General features: G+C 40.7%; 1 protein-coding gene across 2 annotated transcripts in view; it reads left to right on the top strand.

Moving 5' to 3' along the window:
• The window catches only part of ULK4 (unc-51 like kinase 4), a 442,797-nt gene that overhangs the window by 4,950 nt on the left and 413,045 nt on the right, over positions 1–24,802 (top strand). The window contains exons 3-10 of one of the 2 annotated variants that reach the window (XM_019537396.1): positions 934–1,073; positions 3,230–3,397; positions 15,639–15,738; positions 16,658–16,741; positions 18,229–18,304; positions 19,333–19,428; positions 23,777–23,898; positions 24,053–24,122. In XM_019537396.1, the coding sequence (XP_019392941.1) occupies positions 934–1,073; positions 3,230–3,397; positions 15,639–15,738; positions 16,658–16,741; positions 18,229–18,304; positions 19,333–19,428; positions 23,777–23,898; positions 24,053–24,122 (856 nt within the window). Of the gene's footprint in view, positions 1–933; positions 1,074–3,229; positions 3,398–15,638; positions 15,739–16,657; positions 16,742–18,228; positions 18,305–19,332; positions 19,429–23,773; positions 23,899–24,052; positions 24,123–24,802 lie in introns of both variants that reach the window. The other variant, XM_019537387.1, reaches the window with a different exon arrangement.

Below are 24,802 nucleotides of genomic sequence, written 5' to 3'. Positions count from 1 at the left end.
GGCGAGGGTAACTAAGACTTCATGGAACATGGAGACCGGAGTAATGGAACTGATGGTAAAGTTGAGAATGGCTGAGAAAGGAGATTAGGACTGGGGTCCACAAGAATGAGTCTTCTAAAAGGGTAAGATTAGGACTTGCTTTACAAGGAAATTAAGGATGAGGTAAAAAAGCCTGAGAAGTGCTGACTATAACTGACTAGGTAAAGGGAGTTGGAGAACAAGTAGCTGGGGGGAGAGACAGATGGGAAGCTTGAAGGGGTTGGAGCATAAGTGATTATGCTTGTGGTAAATGGATAGAAGGAGTCTGTGTCCTGCAGAGTCAGGAATAGAACCCAAGATTCTTAACTCATTTGCAGCCTGTGAATATTTATGACACCCTTTAAGCTAATTGTGTGTTGCATCGTTTTCTAATGTTAGTCCACAAAAGATGATTGTCTGCTGTTGATGCCTGTTGAGCTCTTACTCAGTGTTGAGCTCTTACTCAGTGTTGCAGAGGTGTCTGTGGTGTATGTATGGTAAGGGCACAACTTTGATGAACCATATGTGCCAGTGTGATGATGTGATAGATTGACTGCATCTTTGGTGTGTGTTCTTTTTACCTATCGGAAAATTAAAGTAAAAATGTAAGTTAGATTGCAAAGATGAACACTCAGAATTTAGAAGATGCTAGTATTGAGGTTGCCAGTGAAATCTTGACAGACTTTTCTAGAAACATATTCTTTGTCTTTGTTTTGAAACTCAGGTATTGGAGAGTCTAAAGATGAAACTGTTGAAGATGACAATAGTTCTTACCTGTGTGTGTGTGTGTGTGTGTGTGTGTGTGTGTGTGTGTGTGTGTGTGTTTAAAGAAACATGTATAATTATAGTAGACTATTACTCTATCCTATTTTGGTACACATTTGACCTGAATAATTACGTATAAATACATTTCAGGTGGTTCATTAGAAGTGGTTATTGCTCAAGATGAACATCTACCTGAAGATGTAGTGAGAGACTTTGGTATTGATTTGGTTACTGGTTTACATCATATTCATGACCTTGGAATTATATTCTGTGAACTCACACCTGGAAAGGTAACAAGGAATATTACTTGTTTTATAATGGGCATCTCATACTAAAATGTAGCAATTATCTTTAAATTACTACCTTTAGGCTGAGGAATAGTTTGTATTACAGTAGGGTCAAGAAGCTCTGTTTAGCATTGGGGGCCAGATGTCTCTTATCATAATCACTTAAAACACTCAGCACAAGTCCATGCTCTGAACAGCCCAACTTAGGGGTTGGCAACCTACAGCCTGCAGGTCAGGATGTGGTCCAACCTGCTAAGGTTTGATCCAGCCCACAGCAGGCATCAGCAGCACATGGCGGTATTCTGGAGCTGGCAGAAGAAGAGGTTGGTGACATGTGGTGATTGGGGTGTCAGAATAGAATCTGTGATGCCCTACCGCATCCATCACTTTTCTGACCACCAAATCCACTGTTGTCTGTTGCCACTGGGGATGGTGGTCAATGGCACTCAGCAGTGGGGATGAGCAATGGTGGCTGTAGTACAGGGATGCAGACTCCATTCTGGCCAAGGGTGACTTTCAGTGTCGCACAGCACTAGAGGGCAAGGAAAGTGGCTGTCATGAACGACAGCGCTTCTAACAGCTGAGCCCTATTACTTTGGCCAGCCCTTTGTAAGAGGTTGCCGACTGCTGGTCTCACTAGGTTATTTTCTGTCTTTGTTATTCCTTTCAGAGATTTCTTACAATTGCAGATGTATGTCTGAGAGAGCAATACCTGCTTCCAGACTGGAGCATGATAAAATGAGCTAGCTGAATGTTCATTCTGAAACCCGTTCTCTTACAGCTCTACCTGTACTCTCTGTATGTATGTTATCTACAGTAGGAAACCACAAAATTCTTAGCTCATGCACTTTATCTTTCACCCTGAAGAATATTTTAAGATTTAAAGACATGTCATTTTGGAAAAAAAACAATGATTTCATCAAAATTAATATTGCATACAGTATAGTAATAACAGTTGAGACATGCAGTTAGCTAAACTTTCTTTGGTAACAACTTCCCAACAAATTCTGAAATGTAGTATAAATGATCAGTTTAATGATTTCATAAAACAGGGCTGCAGATCTTTGGCTAGCTTTTGTAGTAATAGTCTGGTAAAACTGTAATTTTCTTTCTAAAAACCTATATGGCAATCACAATATGACCCTGATAAGAATTTAACTTACTTTTGATGTACTGTCTTTGCTCTTGATTGTATTCTCTAATATGTGGTCATATTTTTTTCCTCCCCAAGATTTTTGTAAAATCTATTACCATGCACAGGTGCATTAGCTGACTTCATAAAAAAAATATAGTGTTACAAATCCAGGGGTGTGAGATTGTAGAGCTGCAAACAGAATATAGCAGAGTCAGGATGCCTGTGTCTCCTTTAAAGTCCCTCATTTATTAAGCCAGGTGGCACAGAACCTGATGACTAGGTAGAGAGTTCTATCTTTTGTAAATTAAATGCTAATCCTAGTGACTATTAGTTTGTTATGCACACATTAGATCTCTGTGAGGATGCCTCTATTTCTAACTTCTTTCTGCAGCATAACATAGTTGGTAATCACTTCTGTCATTCAATCCAGTTCAATTTAGCCATTTCAAGGTAGGGAAGTCATTCATTTTTGTAAGACTCTTCTCGTGAACATAACCTTCTATGATAGCTTCATTTCCTTGAAACAGTGACAGTCAACCAATATGGGTACACTAGTGACTGCATGATAGCTGGATAGGAGCTGGATCAAATGTTTGTATTTCACTTAAATATTTAAGTTGAATAACTTTGTTTCATTCACAGAAAATGCAAAGCCCCCTTTTCCCCCAGGCTTTGAAACAGTAGTTTCATCCAAAATAAAATAAAAAAAACCTCTTTACCTGAACTCACTAAAACAGAAATCCTCTATAAACCTACTTCTTGGTGGCAAGGAAGAAAGGAGAGGGAGAGGGAGGAGGAGGAATGGAAGGGAAATGAGAGTCTTTTCCTTTTGGGACGGTTATTGTGTCAACTGTTATTGTGATCAAGACTATGTAAATACTATAATAAATAGTAATAATGAGTGTTGATCCAAATGGCAACTTTAATTAGCTTGGTTTGAAACATGAAACCTGAGAGAAGCCTAATTTTAAAAAGAAAAACCTGGGTGCTCTATTTTTGAATTATGTTTTGTTTTTATTTTTAGATACTGTTGGAAGGGCCTGGCACCCTGAAGTTCAATAGCTTTTGCTTGGCTAAAGCAGAGGGTGAAAATTTGGAAGAATTTTTTGCTTTAATTGGATCAGAAGAGGGAGGTATTGATGGTAATGAAAGTACTCCACAAAGAAACCTGAAAAACAGACTTAAAGGTAAAGTATGTGTTTTACCAGGCCAAATTAACTAAGCCCAATGAGATATAGTGGAAGCTTTTAAAGTTTTGATTATGTAGTGGGGTGGGGGGAGGAGGCAGAGGTCTTGTTTTTTGTGCCAGAAATCCTCAGAGCAGTGGAATTTTGTATTACTTCTTATTGCACACACATTTTTTTGTTCGGTGTTGTCAGTGTCCTTGGCTAAGCAGTGGTAAGCATTACTTGAATTTGTATATGGTATAAATCACATAATAAGCTACAGTACCCTGTTACAAAATATGAGAACATTGTATGTGATTGTGAAAAGCCTTTGTTAAACAAATTGTTTTGTTACTGATTTATCTGTATGTGGAGCTACTACCCCAAGGGACGTTTCTATTTCCTCTTCCTGTTATAATTAATGCTACTGTCACATAAGTTAGAGTCCAATACATATTGGAAATAAGCAATAATGCACAGGGACATTCAGTTCTGGTAATGAGTCTAGCACTAATGTTAGGGTAAAAATGACAAAGAATATAGTATGAAAAAGGATTGTTGATTATCATTTTGTTGGGATGCTGCAGACTTTTGGAAAAACAGAACTGCATGATTACTGCTGCTTTTTGGTCAGCTTGAATCATTTCTCTGGTTATATGCAACTAAGCAGGTAACTAAAAGCCTGATCATGAAAACTGAGAGCAGGTCCTGTATAGGACTTTTGTGCGTGGAACAGTTTTTGATTGGACCCTTTGTTTTATTTAAGCAAGCCTTTGGAAACATAAACCATTAAAGGGATCTTAATTTGCAGTATAACAAGAATTTCCTAAGTAAAGTGTAGAAAAGCAACAGATTTTATAAGCATGGAACCTTGTTTTTCACTCTTATACAAGCAAGCTTTGCTCAGACTCAGAACAACAAAATTGTATTTGCAATAAAACATATAATTAAATGTGTTTTATTATGTTAGCTTTAATTCTGATTATGTTTCAAATTACCCTGGAACTGAAGCCCAAATCCAAGTGATAAGTAAGGGACTAAGAAGCAGAGTATATAATACCATAGTGCATGAATTTGCATTGTATTTAAAGAACAGAAAAGGGTTTATTTTGTATTGGTTTATAAAATTCCATCCCCAAAATGCAACTCTCTCTTATTCATTTACTCCTGGTACTGGGGAGTTCCATAATATTTTCATAATTATTTTTTTTTGTGCTGCTTTGGATTTTTTAACATAAAAAATGTGTAGTCATTTCTAAAAATGTTAATCAAATTGATAAGAATTTAAATGCAGCAAGTCCCTAACTGGCTAGAAAAGTTAAGTCTTTGGATTAAGTCTAATAAGGATTTTGGTTTTTGATGAGTTTTCATTTTTCCACATTAATATTTGATGCAGATGAATGGAAAAAGTAAAACTGAAATAGCTGATAGAAGAAATGCATAAAATCAAAGCTAAGTGCAAAGAATACAGTTTCATGAACACTTAAAATAACAATTTGAACTTCTGTATAGAGGTGCACTGATATATTGGTGCCATATTGGATTGGCACTGATAAAAAGAAAATGAACATTATCAGCCTTCTTTCGGTCAGAGTGTAGCTGATAATGTATCGATAAATATAATATGCCGTCTGGCCAGGGCCCCCAGAGACCATGTGCATGTGTGCAGCCACATGCATGCACCAGCTAGTAATGAAGCCAGGCAGTGTGGAGATCAATCCCTCCAGTTAAATCTGTGGAGGGGAAGGGTGGGGGAGGGGCAATCAAGGCTCCCACGGTGAGGGAGGGAGTGGGGCAGGGCAGTGAATGGGACCCCAGGGCCGTGTCAGGGAGTAGGACAGAGCTGCAGGTGACTCATCCAGCATTTAAAAATGGTGGCCGGGATGCTTGAACTAAAGCTCATCAGATGATGAGCCAGTGTGCAGCTCCCAGGTCAAAGGCAGCAGGGTGAAGAGCTCTGAGCCTGCAGCGGGCAGCCCACTTCCTCCCTTGTCCTGCTCAGCTCTGCTCTGGCTAAGTGTCCTGGTGCTTACAAATGGTGGCGGTGGCGGTTGAACTAAAGCTCAAATAAGCTTTTTTTCCCCTGCTGCCATTTTTAAGTGCTGGGATGCTGATCCCTTAGATGAGTTGCCCACAGCTCTGTCCCATTTACCCCCCTGCCCCTTTCCTTCCTTCACTGTGGGGGCCTTGATTTGTCCCTGCCATGCCCCTTGTCCTCCACAGACTTACTTGCAGGACACTGCTCTCCATGCTGCCTGGTGGCATTCCTGTAAATTGGTTATCAGATCAGTATTGGCCAATATGCCTGTTGAATAATTGGCTATCAGTATCAGCCAAGAAAATCTTTATCGGTGCCTCCCTACCTCTGTATTGGGATACTAACCATATGGAAGTATTTTTTGAAATAATCTAAAATAGATTTATTTATGAAGCTAACTCTGGCAAAAAGTGATCCTTAATTTACAGTTCTTTGGGCCTTGGCCATCAGTGATATGTATTGTATGAGCAAATGACTAGTGCTGGAACCATGGTAAAGCAAAGGGAAGATATTATAAGGTTGCTAATAGTGTAATATTTTTGAGAAGTATGGAAATAAACAGGATTACGGTCATTTTAAACTTAAACCAGCCTAGTGAAAGAATGGTTTTGATCAATAAGGGTTTAAACGTTGTACTGCACACCAGTAGAATATAGAAAGTAGCCCCATTAACAGAACTGCATTTTCTCTGTGCAAAAATGTATACCATCATAATGAGGTAGTATAGACATGGCCTTTGCATTGTTCTTGATTCTTTTAAGATATGTTAATGTCTTCTTTATTGCTGTCCTACTTTCAGTAACTAGTAGGATTTGATGAGTTGGGTTAAGGATCTGTGAACACCTATACCTTAGACACTTTAGAAGTTAGTTATAGATAGCTGTTTATATAAAGGCTATATACAGAAGATGTTCAGTCTCTACTTGGTGAATTGCTCTTCTTCCAGAAACCACAAGTGTGCAGCTGTTCATGCTTTTTTCTCTCGAAGTGGCTGCTTCAAGGCAAAAATAACCCAGGAGTACCCAGAGTTAAATCTCTTCCAGGAGAGTTTCTCTTGGGAGATTGAACGTCTACACGTTCCATCCTGCTCTCCCTGCCCCCCAGCTTAACTCCTCCTGGGGACTAGCCTTCCTGAGACCAGGGTCACCAAGTGTGATGTGGGGGCAAGGAATGGACAGCTGCTTCCACCTCTTCTGTAGAACTGGTGCTCTAATGTGAGAAGTGGGCAGAACCTTGCCTTGCATTGCTCCCTGCTGAGTACCTGGAGCTGAGCACAGGGAGCAGTGCTGTCCCTGCCAGCTTCCTTTTGCTTGCTGTCCTTTTCAAAGGCACCAACTATTTGTCTTGCCATTGGGTGCTTGTAGGCATAACACCCCCCACCCCCGACCAAAACAAACCCCAGCACTTTACTTTTAATGCGGCATGAGCCCTGTGCATGCCCAGAAGAGGCAGCACATTATTTCTACCTGGCCCTGCAGCGTCCATAAAGCTCCGGAATTTTAGTGGGGATTTTTGGGGCATTTTTATGTAATAGCAGATTAAATCAGCTTTAGCTAAAAGCCCTAAAAAGCTCTGCTGAAGCTCCTGATGTTTATAGATGCTACAGAGCCAGGTTGAAGTTACGTGTTGCTGCTTCCAGTAAACTGCTTATTTTTTTTTCTTTCTTTTTTTCTTTTTAAACCATCTGCAAGCAGCTCTGTGCGTGCTGAGCACCTGTTTTTTGATGTGTGCTTGAGCCCGGGGGTGTAGGTTGTAGTTATGTTGGTCTCAAGCTTGCTATAACAATTTTTTCCAACTATTTAAGTTGGTCTAATAGAAGATATCATACTCACCCAAAGAATCTTGTCTGCCTTGAGCCCTGGAGCACCCATAGAGTCAGTGCCTATGGTCCCCACCCCTCCTGTGCTGCTCAGCTGTATTGTGGGGCAGGTGTTCAAAAGCTGGCTGGGAGCTGAGCTCAGAGAGGCTTTCCTCAGCCTGGTTCTTGGGCCAGCCAGCTTCCCCTTACCTCACCTCTCAGTTAGCATGTTGAGGGAGAGGGTGAAAAGGAAGCTGGTCAACAGGGAACCAGGTTCAGGAAGGCTTTGCATGGCAGAGTAAGGCAAAGTCTCTGTCGGTTCCTCATATCAGAGTCTTATGTGTGTGCAGTGGGCAGGGGCTTTGCCCCACTGCTCCCTCCACTTGGCTCCCTGGCACTGGAAGCTGAGTAAAGGGAGCAGTGCTGCAATCCCCCTGTCTGCTTCTGAAACCAGAGTCCTCAGTGTGAGAAGTAAGTGTGTATGTGTGTGTGGGGTGGGGGTTGCCCCATTGCTCCCTCCACTCTTCTCCCTGAGAGCAGGAGCAGATTAGAGAAATAGCTCCTCCATTCAGGGGCTTTGACCTATGCTCTTCTCCCATGGAGAAGAAGGGAGCACCAAGGCACAGCCAGCATCTACCCCAGGTGGGAAGGGGGAGAAGCAGCTGCTTCTATTCTTTGACTATTCTCCAAGCCAGACACTGCCCAGTTTGTGGTAGGGGCTGGGGGCTTTGTCCCAGTGCTCCATCTGCTTCACTCCCAGATGGAATGGAGAAGAGGCTTCTTCCCCAGTTCAGCAGACCCTGGTCTGGGGCAGGTGGGGGGAGACTTTCCCTGCTGCTCTACTCCCCTTGGGGACCAGGTGGAGTAGAGCAGGCACTGTTCCTCTTACCTTCCCCCAGGCTGGGATCACCCTGGTTTTGGGAAGGTGAGAAGAGCAGTGTAGAGGAGGTGGCTGCAGGCTGAATGTTTATACTTGTCCCTCTTCAGAAACAGTTTCTACTGGTGAAAACTTCTGAGACATTTGTATTGATAGAAATGAATGTCTATTTGTGGCTATTCTCAAGAAGGCTGTCTCCTTTGAGGTCTGGCAGATGTACTTTCTCTTTTGTTCAATGTATTGCTGTTCAGTATACATTTATGAACTATGGCTAGAAATGTCCCACCTCTCCCATTTGTCATTGACCAGGACCTTGTTAGATGCACACAATCTTTTTACCTACACTTATGCTATTTGAGTGCCTTCTACTTGGGAATGAATGCTAGATGTTAAAGAAAGGAATTAAAAACTGCTGGTCCTGAATGCAGCAGTTTTTGCTCAGCAAGTTTAATATATAAAAATGCATTAATGTAGTTCGCTGTATACTACACTATTTTCCTATCAGATATCAAAATTTAATCTTCCAAAGTCCTTAGTAGGCTGCAGCCGGACTATCTCAGAAATTACTGCTGTCCAAGATCTGCTTTGACAATCCCATTCATCAGGAACAAAGGGAGTCTTGACAGTAAGAAAAAGATTTATAGGAACAGGATTAGAAACTTTTTTGTTTGACTTATTGCCAGAATTAAGAACAATAGGGAACATAACATGTTCAGGAAGAAATGTAAACTCAGTCTCTCTCCTATAACCTTTTAAAGAATTTCTGGAAAGATGATTAACAGCCTGTTCCTATATAAGAACCAAAATCTAAGAAAGAAACCAGTATATGAGTAGAAGAGGGAACTGGGATTTTTGTTGACTTTGTGTAATTTTTTTAAGGATCCCAAAGATGCTTGTAACAATGGTATACATAGATTATACACTTTTTATTTCTTGTATTGAGTTTAATTGGTACACAGATGTGTGTGTGTTTTTATCAACAATCTACCTTGTATATTTTTATCAAGTGTATCTTAGAAAATTAGTTAAGTACATGGTACTTTACTGAGAAGTAAATAAGTTTTGGCATCAGTTAAATGCAAATAATTTGATTTATTATAGGATTCATTTAAGCTATACATGAAAACTTAAGGTTTTATATGAAAAAGGCTTGGTTTAAGAAGTCACATAGTCATTCCCTTGAGTGGTTACTCAAACTATCAAGTGAAATGCATATTACTAAGTAAAAATAAATACAGTCAGCTGTAAGTTGTAAGTTTGTAATTGCTTGAGTGTAAAATGGGTGTATGAAGATCACGACATCAGAATCTGAAGTCGAGCTCATGGTTTATCAAGCAGTTGTGATCCCCATCATACTGTACAGAGCCGAGTCATAGACAACATACTGGAGACACCTCAAGTTGTTGAAGTATCAGCTCTGGCTGTGGAAGATCCTTTGAATTTAGTAGAAAGATAGATGCACCAGCATTAGTGTCCTCTTGCAAACAAACACCATGAGCATCGAGGTGATGATCATCCAACATCAACTTTGCTGGGCTGCTATGTCATCCAGATGTCTGACTCCAGACTCCTGAAACAAGCCTTATTCTCCCAGCTCATTTAAGGCGTATGCTCAAAATGAGGGCAGAAAAACTTGAAAAAATGCAACATTGATATCAACTCGTGGGAGACTATTGCCCAGGACCACCCTGAATGGAGGAAGAGTCTGCTCTAAGGATTTCAGTACTTTGAAAACTTGCAGTGACAAAAGGAGATGGAAAAGCGGGAGCAGCAGAAATAGCATGTTGCAGATCAAATCGAGAATCCAGAGCTACTTGCCCTGCTTGGAAATGTGTGCCTGAGTTGCAGCAGAGTCTGTCAATTCTGGCATTAGCCATCTTCAGATCCACAGATAAGATAATCATGGAAGACAATCTTCCTCAACTGTAAGGGATTGCCAAAGAGGAAAAGCAGAGTGTAGAAAGTCTTTTGTCTTTCTGGCTGCTTAAAGAAATGTAAAAATATCCAAAATGCAATATGATAATTTCATAGATTTTATAGACGTTGGGGGCTGGAAGGGACCTCATGAGATCATTGAGTCCAGCCTTCCTGACTGAGGCAGGAAGTCTGCAGGGGTCAGATGATCCCAGCAAGATAAACATCCAAATGCCTTTTGAATGAGTCCAGAGTAGGTGCTTGCACCACCTCTGGGGATAGTCTGTTCCAGACCTTGGACACTCAGACTGTAAAGAAGCTTTTCCTTGTATAGAGTCTGAATCAGTCTTCTAGAAGTTTGTGGCTTTTAGACCTAGTTATCCTTTGGGGAGCCCTGGTGAGCAGCTGTTCTCCCAGATCCTGATGCACCCCCTTATATACTTATAGGCAGCCTTCTCTTTGCCAGGCTGAAGAGTCCCATGTCCCTCAGCCTCTCCTCATAAGGCTTGCTCTCTTGGCCTTTGATCATATGGGTGGCTCTCCTCTGGACTCTCTTGAGCTTATCCACATCTGTCCTGATGTGGGGGCCCCAGAACTGGACGCAGTACTCTAGCTGCGGCCTCTCTAAGGCGAAGTAAAGTGGGAAGATGATGTCCCTGGTTTTGCTTGATGTGTGTTGATAGATGCATGCCAAAGTTTGGTTTGCTCTTCCAGCCACAGCATCGCAATGGGGGGCTCATGTTCATCTTGTGATCAATTAAGACCAAGTCCCTTTGGCATTAATTGATTAATGGTGCCTAGATTCATGGGGGCAGGGGGAAGTCCCTCACCTCTATCTAAAATGGTAATAGGCTTATTCTGTCTGTCCAGAGCACTCTGATTGGTTGTCTCAGCAGCTAATCACAATGCTTACTGAAACAACCAATCAGAGTACTCTGGACAGAAAGAATAAGCGTGTTCAAGGGCCCTTAGTCATGTGTACAAGGGCCCACTTATTCTATGACTATAAACAAATCAGAAGGTCAAACTTTTGACAAAATATGTATTTATATTCCTAAGCCTGTGTTTACACATGGACAGCTTTTTGAGGATGAGAAGTTTTGATTCCAGTAGTTTTCGGTCAAAGGATAGCTAAAAATCCTTTATTTAAAGAAATACTGTTGTAATTATAATTTAATCGCAAGTGTTTTGCGAGTTTCAACTAGTTTTAATATAAATTTCACTTTTAATATTTGTCCATCAAACTTTATTTATGGGTTTTTTAATCTGTTTGGGTTGAAGGTATATACATTGAACTCCTCTTTTCAAATGTGTATTTTTTCCTTATTGAAAGTAATGTTGAGAATTTTGTGGATTTGATGAAACGTTAGGTAGGCTGGTAGGCTTGCAGGGCAAATTATCGTTTGAATTATATTTTTGTCTTTGATCCATTTTTAAGTTTCCAAGGCGTCAATTTTTGTTATATTTAGTACTCAGAAAAAGTAGTTTCTCACTGATTTTGTTCTTTTGTGTTAATACTTTTAATTAAAGTATATTTGGGGGAATGCCAAAGGTGTTAAAGATGTCAGATTTTCTTTACTAGCTCCTGAAAATCTGAGTGGCTTTGTCACTGACCAATTAAGAGAAGGACTTGAAGATTATTTAATTCTATATTTGTAATTAGACATGCATGTCAGTTTTACCTCTGACTTATCTGCTTTGGTATTTTAGCAGCCATTACAGTCCACTTAGGAAAAGGGGATTATAGGAAATAAAGAAGATTATTTTGATATACCAGATCAGATTTGTGTATTTTTGTTATTGCCAGTATTTTGCATTTAAGTAAAATCCATTGAAATTAGCTTGGATTTGTAACTAATATGCTATGTATTGGCTTTGTTGGGAGATCTGCCCGTACAAATATTGCAGAATCAGTCCTTACTAGCTGAAACCCACAAAACATTTGCATTTAAATTTTTATTGCAAAAGTATTTCTTTAAATAAAGGATTTTTAGCTATGCTTTGACAGAATCAAAACTTCTCACTCTCGAAAAGGCTACATAAAGCTGTCCATGCATAAAAACAGTGTACATGTTCAACAGCATATTTAAATGACTTCTTCACGTAGCAAACTAAAACAGATCCCATGTATTTTAGTTTGCTACCTAACAAATTACAGCAATATTCCATATGTGTACAAGGGCCCTATCTGGAAAAGGTGGCAGGGACAGTGCAGGGGGCGCTGGAAGCCCAGGTGTACTCAGGGAAGCTTGGGCTTGGCGGGCTTCCAGCACACCATTCACCATCCCTGCTACCTTCTCTGGCTGCCAGCATACCCAGCCATCCTCCTGCCACCTTCCCAGGGCAGCCAGCCCATTCCCAGGTGGTTCCAGGTGGCATGAAGGTGGCAGAGATGGTGCACTGGTCACTGGAAGCCCTCTGATGCTGAGCTTCCCTGAGCACATGTGGGCTTCGTGTCCCGTGCATTGTTGGATCCAACAGGTTCTGTCTGCAATGTGGAGCTGCACGCATGCAACTAGCACCCTACCTGAGCAGCCTTGGGAGGCACTGCCGCTGCAAAGGGAAGTACCGGGTCCCCCAACAACTCACAGGCTGCGCAACCTGGTGGCAGCTTGCACAGGCAGGCTCCGCCAAGGCTCCACCCCCTCCATTTTGGCAGAGTGTGCTGGTGCTTCATTCTAGCTCTGATTTGCCTGCACATGTTTGAAATGCCTCAGGATCTATAATAATAACACGCTTATTCTGTCTGTCTGCAGCACTGTCTGTCCAGACCAGAGTACTCTGATTGGTTGGTTCAGTAAGCATTGTGATTGGCTGCCAAGACAACCAATCGGCGTGCTCCGCACAGACCAAATAAGCCTATTATTATTATAGAGTATATGAACAATTACCTGGGATAATTCTGTAGCACATCTTGCTTTCAGATGGCTGTCATTATTTTTTGCATCTCTGTATTTATTTTAAAATGTATACAATGGATCTCTCCTTTTTAAACACATAATTATCTCTTGCTGGCTAAACATCTCTATGAAGCTTCTATTTGGTATCTTCAAAAGGTCTGATGTGTATAATGCAAAAAAAAAAAAAAAAAAGCAGTACCTTAAAAAAAACAACAACAAACCAACAAATTTAAAGTTAGACATCTTGTTTCAGTAAAGAAGTAATTCTAGGCTTCTCCTTCCTCTTCTGTGAGGAGCAGTGCTTTCTTTAAAAGATGGCAGTAATTTTCCCTGTATCTCTTTTTTTAGCTTTGGAAATACTTAAATGCCTGCACATGGGCAGACCACTATTATTAAAAATAAGTTTTAAATAAATTTCAGTTGCATTAAAAAAATGTTTGGCTGAGGACAGAAAGCTCTTTGCAATGAAGAACAGAGCTGCATTTTTGTATGAAGGTTCTGATTCACATCGTGCACATCTAAAGCTGATTTTAGCCCTGGGCATCTTAATAAAAATTGATGGAGTGTTAGAGAGTGTAGATTGGTCTCTGTCCTACTTTAATATAGGAATAGCCATGCTGGATCAGACCAGGGGTTCACTTGATTTTGTATCCTGTCTGTAACACTGGTCAGTAGCAGATGCTTTTTAGGAAGGTGCAAAATACAAAAACAAGCCAGTATAATGAACTCTTAATTACATAACCTACTCAAGTGAACATTTTAAAACTCCATATAGTTATGATTGTCTTGGGATCCATAGCATGATAAGGTCAGTTTGTTTGTTTTTTGGACTCAGTCATGTACTTGTAGATATTTTTCGTTTCTTGTGAGAATTGTAGTAACCTACCACTCCAACCATTTGCTTCATTATTCTGAGTAGTCACTGAAATATGTAATATACTGTCTGTTGTTATAAAGAACACTAGAAAAGAACAGCACAAAATTCTTACAGTTATTCTTTGGATGTGGGTATAGATGGACCAAACAAAATAGCTTATAGAATAGTTTATGTAATAACCTAATACAGGCATAGGCAGCAGAAAACCAGGGCTAACAGAGTTAGCTGCCCCAAATGCCGGACAGCAGGTAGAGGTGCAAGGTAGCCTGGCCATGGGCTCTGGGTGGATGCAGCAGGGATGGGGAGGGGTGCACACATAGCCAGGATCACAGCCCTGTGTGGATCACGGTCCAGCACTGGCAGGCAAGTATCAGTCTACTCTGTAAAGGGGAAGGGGTTTGGGGAGGCAAATCAAGTCCTCGCATTAAGGGAGGGAGTGGGGCAGGGGCTTGGGTGAATTGGGGCCCCAGGGCCGGGTTGGGTCATGGGACAATTGGAGCCTGGGTGGCTCATCCAGGGGTGCCAGGAGGTTCCCGCTGTTGTGTGCACCTTGGGGGAGGTCCAGGAGGTATGCGTCTCCCCCCCAGTCTGCATGGAGCGGAGGTGGGCTGTTGCGCAGTAGGCTCTGTACCCTGCTGCTGCTGCCTCCAGAGTGGCGCAATACCATGTGCCTGCTGTCACTGGGTTGTGCAATGCCCCCTGCCTGCCCAGCTGTAGGACACACATGGTGTCACAGCTCTGGAGGTAACAACAGCAGAGTGCAGGACCCAGTGCACAGCAGCCCGCCTGTGTCCTGCGCACAGATCGGGGGGAGGGGCCATGTATCCCCCCCAGGCCTCCCCTGAAGTTCATGCACTGGCGGGAGCCCCCTGCACTCCTGGACGAGCTGCCCAGGCTCCAACCCTCCCATGACCCACCCCAGCCTGGGGGCCCCATTCACCCCTGCTCCTGCCTCTGCCCTACTCCTTCCCTCATCATGGGGGGTCTCAATCTGCCCCCCATGGCCTTTCCCTCTCCCCTTTCCACTTCCCCCACCAACTTACCTCCTGAGCAGGGGTGTGTGTGCACACATGTGTATGTGTGTGCATTCATCCCTCCCCAAATAATTTTTTCTCCCTCTGCTGAAGAATACAGGTATAATTGTGTGTAAGGTTGGCATAAGTTTTGAAGTCCTGTTTCCTTAACTTAGCTATCAGTATTCTCTGTATTATGTAGGTTGTGTATGCACATTGAAATTATCTGGGAAAATTCTTTTGGGTTTGTTTTCTTAATGGAAAAACTTACCCAGAAACTCCTGAACAGACATTTGAATGCTGAGCAGAGAGCTTTCAGTACTGATGCTGTGCAGCCAAGGGCCCCTTGTGCACACATCTCAGTGTGTTCTGTAGGCTCTCTGCCTGCCTGGAGACCAATGGCAGCAGTGTACAGGGCAGCCCTAATTAGCTCACAGACAGGGAGCAGGGGCAGGGAGATGAAGCAAAGCATCCTGGGATGCTGGAAGACTGCTGTAGCTCCTTGCATAAGGGAAAGTTTACAGACATTTGCTTTCTTTTGGAAGTGATTTAGTCCTGTTTGTTCCTGAGGTATTTTTCTCCTGGAGTGGCTATTTTTGCTTTGGGAGAAAAATTATTGAACATCTGTACATGCATGGTTTCCATGGGGAGAGCAGAGACTCTCCTAGTGGGAGCTAAATACCTACAAGTGGCCTTAAATTTTCCAGTACTGTTTTCTTTTTTTAAATGGAGGTAACGACCTCCTCATAATTGTTGAAACGATTGCCTTGTTAGTGGTATGTCCAGTGCTGAAGCATAGAAATGCTGAATGAATAGTCAAATTGTTCTCCATTTGTTTTGTTTTGTAGAGTCTGCAATGTATACTGCTCCAGAAGTAATAAATGGACAAGATTTCTCCAAAGCCAGTGATCTATGGTCATTGGGTTGTTTACTATATGAAATGTTTTCAGGTATATATTTGTGTGTGTGTGTGTGTATACATATATCTGACTAATCTCTGTTGCAATTGTACTAAAACCTCATTTTTCCACTGTGCACACTTTCAAAATTGTTAGGAAAGTTAAAAAAATAGGATTGCTTTTAGTAAGTATTTGTCTAAAGAATTCTTGAAAATTCTACTGGAGATGTTTATAAAAGTAGTCACAATTATTTAGGACCCTTGTAAAATAACTAAAATAAAGTAAATTCAGTTTGGCTTGATACCTGAATTATAAGATGGTTTTAACTGTTTGTAGTCCTCAGTCATTATGACTTTGCTAAATTAGAACAATGTGAGTTTCGGTTCTGTCAATGGATTTTATTCTCCTAAACATGAAGGTTTATTTTTGTACATTATTTTTCTTTTTTATTTTAAAGGTAAAATTCACTTGCCCCTGTATAAAGTTAGAGTAATTGGACGCCCTGCAGGTGAAGTGGTATGTGTGTGTTGGGACTGGAGATCAGAAGATGAAAACTCCTCTTCAAACAGTGGTGCACAGTTGTAGTGTAGTAACAGTGTTCTGGTCTGTTTAAAAAAAACAGTTACGTAGATGTTGAAATGCCTCTCCTGCCTCACCTTGATGTTATTGCTGCCACTTTGCTGTCTTGAGGGGCTGCCTGGAGACCCCCTTGGCATGCAAGACATTTAGGAGCATCCTACAAATGGATTCTTCTGCTGTTTTTGTTACTCGTTGGCTCTCAGCACCAAGAATTTGTCTATTGTTGTTTTTGTAGGTGCTTCGTAATTGAATTCAGATTGAAGGTACTTGTTTCTTTAGGCTTATCCTTAACAGAATGAAAATTATCTAGCTGTTGTTGGCTATAACTCACAAAATGCTTTGAAGCCTTACAAAATTTTACCTAACCCTGTTAATAAAATACCATTCATAGGAAGACCTCCATTCTTCTCGGAAAGCTTTTCTGAATTAACTGAAAAGATTTTGTTTGAAGATCCTTTGCCACCTAGACCAAAAGGTAACGTTCTCTTTGCTCAGTGAGTCAAACCAGATTGTTTGGTACCTAGATTGCCATATTTAAGTGTTTTTTGTGGGGTGGAAGGGGTGGGGGTTACTTCCTCCCCTCTCCCCCCCCCAATTTTGCTAATCAGTGTTTCAGTTCAGAAAGTTAAAATTCTTAATGACTGAAGCCAGTTGTCTCAGTTGACTAAACTTCAACTGACCTGATGTCTATTCTCTCAAACACCTTTGTTGGTGTTGTTATAATTATTATTAGGGTGTGGACACAAGGCCTTTGTTTTGAAGTAACGTATCTCAATTTTATTGTACAGTAAACATATATTAAGCGGACACTGACCAACTCAATGCTACCTTCCCACATTAAGTGCTGTAAGAGGGCCAGGGAAACTAAGTCAGGGCACAGACATAAGATAGTAATTTTTACATGTAGTAAAACTACACACTTTTCAGTGGGTAGCTTTAGCTCAGATTTGAATGTTTCAGGGCTGAATCCATGTTTTCTTAGGAGGCCCCTGTGGTTCAGTGGTAGAATTCTTGTTTACATATTTGACCTGGGTTTGATTCCCAGACCCTTACACAACTACAGCCATGGAGGTATCAGACACCTGAACTTAGTTTGGTCTTTGGATTCTGTCTCAGTGGCCTAAAGAGAGGATGGAAGGTCTGGGCAGCTTCCACTCCTCCAAAAATTCCTGCCCAGGCACATGCATTGAAGGTCTTGGTAGCCCTCATATATTATTTTAAATTTCATTTTATTATTTTGAATTTACAGAGTAAGCAAAACAATGCTTTTTGTCAGTTAAAGAAAAAATTCAGAAACATCTTTTGTGCTTTGTGTGCAGTATGGCTTCTTAAATATCTAGCTTGCAGTAAACTTCATCTTAAATGCCCTTGATATGCACTAAAAAAAGGGTTTAAAAGGTATAATACAGGGCTGAAACAATGGAAATTATGATTTAAATAGGGGCTGTCCAAGTTCCAGGTAGCTGGAATCTACATACCCCACCAACTGGACCAGGGGAGAGGGCACATATCACATGGGCCACACTAAGGCAACCCATAGGCCCTAGTGCCAAACACCTCATGAATGTCTCCCCTTCCCTACCATGCACCCGTGATGCACCCTACCGTTGCACTGTGTGCCCCCACCCTAGTTGTACCGCACACTTGTGATACTCCCCTCCCCCTCCCCCTCCGTCCTGCAGGCCACATTTGAGAATATAAAAAGTTCATTTTAAAATTTTCAGAAAGTACCATCTCACCTAGTTACAGGTATCTTCTGAGGCATAACTGTTTAAGACTCTTGTTTTGCAATTGGTTCTGAGTTGACAGACCCTGCACCCTTGTTGAACACACTGACTTCAGTGGCTAAAGCCAGGATGAGGGTCTATATATTTTTTTCTGATATTGACATAATCTTCCTAGCTTTGAAATAACTTATTTTTATTACCAAACACATTTTACTGCAAGTTCTTATGTTTACAGATTCTGCTCTTCCCAAACCTTCCTCAGACTTCGTTAGTTTGCTTGATGGTCTGCTTCAGAAGGATCCCCTGACAAGGTAAAGCAGTCTAATTCAAGATTATTAATATCATTTTACGGTTTTCCTCTTCCTTGTTGTTGCCCGCCACCCCGGGACCTGTCAGGTCTTACTGCAGCATGGTTTGTATAAGCATGTAGCAGCTATTCAGTGAGTATAAGCTTAAGTATGTAGCCTTCTGTTCATACCAGATTGACTGAGAACAGGGATGGTGCCAGGTTAAACACAAATCCAAAGTGTGCTTCTATTTTATGTTTTTACATGCATTAGAAATGCTTATATCTTTGCATGCATCATTATTTATTACTACTTGCTGATTAATGATCTTTATAATTACCCTTTGTTTTTCTTATACCTATTTTGTGTCGTATTGTTCTTCATACTTTTTCTTATGATCAATCCTGCTTGGTGCCATGCAACTTCACAATCTACTGATTAATGAACTTATTCAAGTACAGCATTTCCTATGCATGTAATTGTTTCAGGCTTGGTTATACCATCATGTGTGCTTTTATCTAATATTGTAGCTTGTATCGATTCCATTCATCTCAGGATGTTCTTAAACAGATCCCAATTTCTCTGATGCACTTTGCTGCCCTTCACAGAATGTAGGGCCTCCACAAAGAAACTTTTTCTAGCCTGTCTTCTGGCCTACACTCCTCTGAAAACATATTCTTAAAATAGTGAATTTTTATTTTGCAGGTATAGTCTGGAAAATGATATAGCTGTTTGTTTTGCATGTACTGAATCAAAATTATTCACTTACAAAAATTTGTGATTTGAGCTTTGCTTACATATAGTTTGGTAGTGATACCAAACAAAGACTGTCTTATGGGTAATCAAATCGATACCCATTTTAGAATGATGTTAATTTTAAGTTCAGTCTATTTTTAACTTATTTTCAGGCTAGATGAAGTGAGCAGTCAAAATGTTAACATTACTGAGCTTTTATTTTAAAATTGTATATGTACTGTATGTAACTATGTAAGACTCACTGTTACTGGGAATTATAGTACTGTTTCAGACTCTCTTTTCTATTATATTTAAAGATTGAACTGGACAAACCTATTAAAGCATTCATTCTGGAAAGATGCTTTCAGCAGTTATGGAGGTGAATCTGCAAACAGTCTGGATACAACCTCAAGGTACAGTGTGCTTAGGAAACATAACATTCTTAAATAAAGTGTACATGTCTGTTTTTTCTTCTACTTTTGTACACTTTTCTGGTGGTAGGGTTGGAGTGTTTGTAGCCATGATAGTTCAGGAAATGTACAAGAGTGAAAAATTTCTGTAATACCCTATAGTGGAGTAATTGTATAGTTGGGAGAGATGTTGGACAACCCTTTAGGCATCAGGTGCCCTTCCTCAGGCCTAAGAAACAGGTAGACACAGGTTGAGTTAAGTAGCAGAGAAAAGACTCCATGTAAAGACAAACAGTCTGCTTGGAGGGATGGAGAGGACCTGGTCTGGGAACTTCTTGTGGGACTAGATGTGTTCAAATCAGCAGGTCCTGACAATCTCCACCCCAGAGCGCTGAGGGAATTAGTTGAGGTCATTGTGGGACCCCTGGCACAGCTTTTATGAGCACTTGTGGTGCTCTGGTGAGGTGCCAGAGGACTGGAAAAGGGCCAGTGTGGTCCCCATTTTCAAAAAAGGGAGGAAGGAGGACCCAGGATACTATAGGCCTGTTAGTCTTACCTCGGTCCTGGGGAAGCTTCTTGAGAAAATTATCCAGGAGCACATCTGTGAGGGACCAGCAGGGGTGATCATGTTTAGGGTTCATTCGAGGCAGGTCCCGTCAGGTCACAAAATCCTTGGACATAGGTGTCACGGTGGATGTAGTCTTTCTGGACTTTAGGTAGGCCTTTGACGCTGTCTCTCACCCCATTCTCATTAAGAAATTAGGTGACTGTGGCATCAATGCCTACACAGTCTGATGGGTTGCAAATTGGCTGGTAGGCCACACTTAGAGAGTGGTGCTGGACAGGTTGTTTTCAGCCTGGAGGGATGTGGGCAGTGGGGTCCCCCAGGGCTCAGTCCTCAGGCCTGCACTGTTCAACATCTTCATCAGCGACTTGGATGAGGGGGTAAAAATCACCTTGTTCAAATTTGGGGATGACACTAAGATGTGGGTAGAAGTGGCATGCTGGAGGAGAGGGACAGGCTACAATTAGATCTGGACAGGTTACAGAGGTGGGCGGATGAGAACAGGATGCATTTCAATACGGACAATTGCAAGGTACTGCATCTAGGGAGGAAGAACCAGCAGCATACCTACAGGCTGAGTATTTTTAACTTAACTCCCTTCTAGTCAGCACAGAGGCAGAAAAGGATCGTGGAGTCATTATTGATTCCTAGATGAATAGGGGCCAACTGCGTGGGGACGTGGTCAGGAAGGCTAACTGCACCTTGTTATGCATCCATAGATGCATCACGAGCAGGTCCAAGGAGGTGATCCTCCCCCTGTATGCGACACTGGTCAGGCCGCAATTGGAGTACTGTGCCCAGTTCTGGGTGCCGCACTTCAGGAGGGATGTGGACAACATGGAGAGGGTGCGGAGGAGGGCCACTTGCTTGATCAGGTGGCAGCAAGGCAGGCCCTATGAGCAGAGGCTACAGAACCTGAACCTGTTCAGCCTCCACAAGAGGAGGCTGAGGGGGGGATCTGGTGGCCATCTACAAACAGGCCAAGGGGGACCAGCAGGCAATGGAAGAGTCCCTGCTGTGTCCCCCGAGCACTACCGGGAGTAACAAGGAATAACAGCCATAAGTTGACTGAGAGTAGATTCATGCCAGTTATCAGGAGGAGCTACTTCACAGTCAGGGCAGCTAGGATCTGGAACCAACTTCCAAGGGAAGTGGTACTCACTTCTACCCTGGGGGTCTTCAAAAGGAGACTGGATAATCACCTAGCCGGGGTCATTTGACCCCAACATCCTTTCCCACCCATGGCAGGGGGTCGGATTTGATGATGTACTTGGGTTCTTTCCGACCCTACCAACTATGAATCTATGAGACCTCTGCCCTTGTTCTTCCCTCCAAGCAGACTGTTTGCCTTTACATGGAGTCTTGTCTCTGCTGTTTAGTTCAGCCTGTGTGTATATTTCTTAGACCCTCTTCAGAGAAGAGCACCTAATGCCTAAAGGCTTGTTCAACGGCTCTCCCAACTACAGTATACCTTATAGTGGAGTGATTGTATCACATAAACGCCTTGCTGCTTGTTTTTTCTGGTAGTCACTTGTATTTTTCTTGGGATATAAGAAATTTTAAACTTCATTTTTTAGTATTTCTAGAACAATAATTTACTTGAGCTGTTTCATGTCACTTGATGTATATCTTCCACATCTTTAGAATTACATTATTTTTGTCATTGTGAAGTTGTGCCCTCATTTACTTGCCATATGATGAGAAATCTCACTCATTTCCCACAAATTAATAGTTTTATTGACTTCACTGGAGATTCGTTGCGTATGTATGGGGAGCTGAATTTGGAACTTCATTCTCAGCTTAATTTAGAAGACATTTGCACAGTATATGTTGGTGCTGAAATAAACTTGCTTTTCTCCTAACTATAACAAACTGAAATTTCTTGCTAAACTGATTGCTCTTACTTTTCTTCTTGTTTGTATAATAATGATGCACTGTAATATGCACTTATGTAATGCCCTTTTCAGGTTTCTCAAAACCTTTTAAATGTGGGTCAATATTATCTCTGTTTTAGAGAGATGAGTTATTTTTATCAACACATCTGTTGATAAAAATAATCCTTTAGTGCTTTTCATGAATTAGTCTTATAGTATCATGAAGCTTAGCAGTTCAGCATCTTGCTTTTATACAGTTAAGTTTTATAACTAGGTGAATGTAAGCATAGATCAGGAACTAGAATATAAAACATAAACATAAAAACTATAAAAACATAAAAGCATGTAGACAAAACTATAATACAAAACATTATAAACAAAAATTGTTTACACTGTGTTGCATGTGTGACATTTCTGAAAATAGGATCTCTCAAAAGTGCAATAAAAGGGTTGGGCTTCTCCATAATTACTTCTGTTTGACTTATTTTATAATTTCTTACTTTGAATATTTTATTATGGTTGTTCTTTTATATACCTTGTTTTATAGGTTTGGAAGATCTTTTTCGTTCCAAAACAGTGAAATGGTAGTCTTTTAGAATGATGGGTCTCCACAATATTTATTTTATATTCCTCCATTGTTCTCTTTAACTCTCTCCCTGCTTATGGCTTAAGTGCTGCAGGATTTCATATTGCCAGTCAAGCAAGAAACCAGAATATACATTTAGGGACATAATTAAGACAAGAAAGTCTGTGATAAATGTGGGTGGTGCTTGTGTTGCTCATAAATATAGTGGTTTTCTTTATGAAATATCTGGGTATTTTACATCACCTGTCAAAGATCTGCTGAATTTTAAGTAAATAAGAGATCTAACCATCTTGGAGTCTATACCGTTTCCTTTCCAAATTTAGAAATTATTAGCTGTTTGCTTCCTGGTACAAAGTGGACTAATATCTAACCTCTTAGAGATGATACAAGACAGTACAAGAGATTTATGAGATTCCTTTACAGAACATGCTACAGTCTAAGCCTTTATGTTATTTTTTCACATATTCTGTTAAGTTATCTAGAATGGCTTACTGGGGTTTTAACTACTGTGTTGTTTAGATTTGCTGTGTGCACGGGTATATAACATGATTAGAATGGTGGTGGCTTTTATTAGCACTACTACTATTGCTAGTACTATTGAAGTGATACAAGTGCTTGACCACCTACATTTCTGAGCTTCTTGACTCAATGGGATTCACAGCCAGTAAACTCTCACATTCTGTATGGTTCTTGAGTATAAGGAAGCTAAGCTTGTGGGTCAAGTTCTCAGAATGTGAACCCTAGAGAAGCATATTTTTAATAGCAAAGTACAGTTGCATCTAAAAGGGTATGCCAACCTTTTAATTTATTAACCTCCATGTGCAAAAGGTAATCAAGTAGCTTTCATCTGTCTTAGTTTAGTTTATAGACTTCACTGTTAAACACACATTTGTTTTGACTACTGCTTTTTGTAACCCGGTGTAAAGTTGCACAGGTTTTCTAAAACTCCTTGTCATCAGATGTATGGTCTTTCTGTAGTTTGAAATAATTTAATAAATCATTTGTTATGGTGATATAAAATTAGCCTCTCTAGTTTCATCTCTAATATATTTAGCGCCACTGGCACTGATTCCTCATAATTAATGGGTGTTAAGATTCAGGAGTTTTAGTACTGAGATTTTCTACCAGTTACTTGGTAGAACCCTGTGTACTACCATTGCTAACACTGATGCAAACACTGTTTGTACAGAAGCTAGTACAGTGTAGTCCTGGTTCATGATAAAGGTTTCAGTAATACAAAGAATAAATAATAATTGAAATTATATTGACTTTTAAAATGCATTCAGTAATTTGTATCTCTCTCTCTCTTCTCTTGTTAACTGGCAGTGAAAATTCAGAGGCATTTGTATCCAGAAATACCAAGGAGCCTTTAGATACCAATACAAAATCAGATAATCTGTCATCCTCAGGAGCAGATAATAAACACCCTAACAGATCTTTCAAGCTAGGTAATATTATACATAGCTAATAATGAAATTCAGTAACGAATTAATTTGGGATGAACAAATCCCATAAATCTTATCAGCCACTTGTTCCCAGCAAGATGTGTTTTATTCCTCTTATTTGTTAATGAATGCAAGTCCTGTGTGTTCTTTTCAACAGAAAATCCAGATGAATTGCAGCCTAAAAGTGCACTTGATGGTGAATCAAGTGAATCTATGTTTCTTCTCAGGTATGAACAACAAAAGCAGTCTATAATTTTTACTTTCTATATGCTCAGATATTTTGTTACTATATTAAGATATAATACATGGCTGGAATGAAGTATTTGTCCCACAAGTTCATAGGGAAAGGTGGCATATAAGTACATAGTTTAAATAGTATAAAGTCGTCTCCTTCAACTTTGAGAGATGTAGAAATTTAAATAATGTTTTTAGTACTGTTTTTCACAGAGAGGGCTAATCTTCGCTGTTTTCCTAAACCAGATTAGAGAAACATTATTGTAGGTTTATCCATTGTTTAGAACTTTGAAATTGTTCTTACTTTACATATGCACAGCCTGCTTACAGACATTAAAAAAAAAAAAAAACACAAAAGAAAAAACCACACTTTACCAGAAGCAGCAGCACAGTAGTTTGACCTGGTTCTTCAGCGTCTGTATAGGTCAGGTGCTTCAACAGGGCTTTTTGGCATTTTCATCTAAGAGCTGATTCAATCAGCTCTTAGATAAAAATACCAAAAAAGCCCCACTAAACGCCTGAGCTATACAGACCAGACATTGGGCAAGCTGGGTCCAACTAACATGCTCTGCCTTCTGGACATGCACTGGGCGCGGATTGGGAGCATGCCAAGTTTAAAGTGCCATTTTTTTTGTTAACGTCTGTAAGCAGCCGCAGTGCTCTTTACTATTTA

The sequence above is a fragment of the Crocodylus porosus genome, unplaced genomic scaffold (assembly GCF_001723895.1).
Source record: "Crocodylus porosus isolate Cpor-Errol unplaced genomic scaffold, CroPor_comp1, whole genome shotgun sequence".
Classification (NCBI taxonomy): Eukaryota; Metazoa; Chordata; order Crocodylia; family Crocodylidae; genus Crocodylus; species Crocodylus porosus.
The sequence above is the reverse complement of the archived record's forward strand: the minus strand, read 5'-3'. Positions and strand labels throughout refer to the sequence as shown.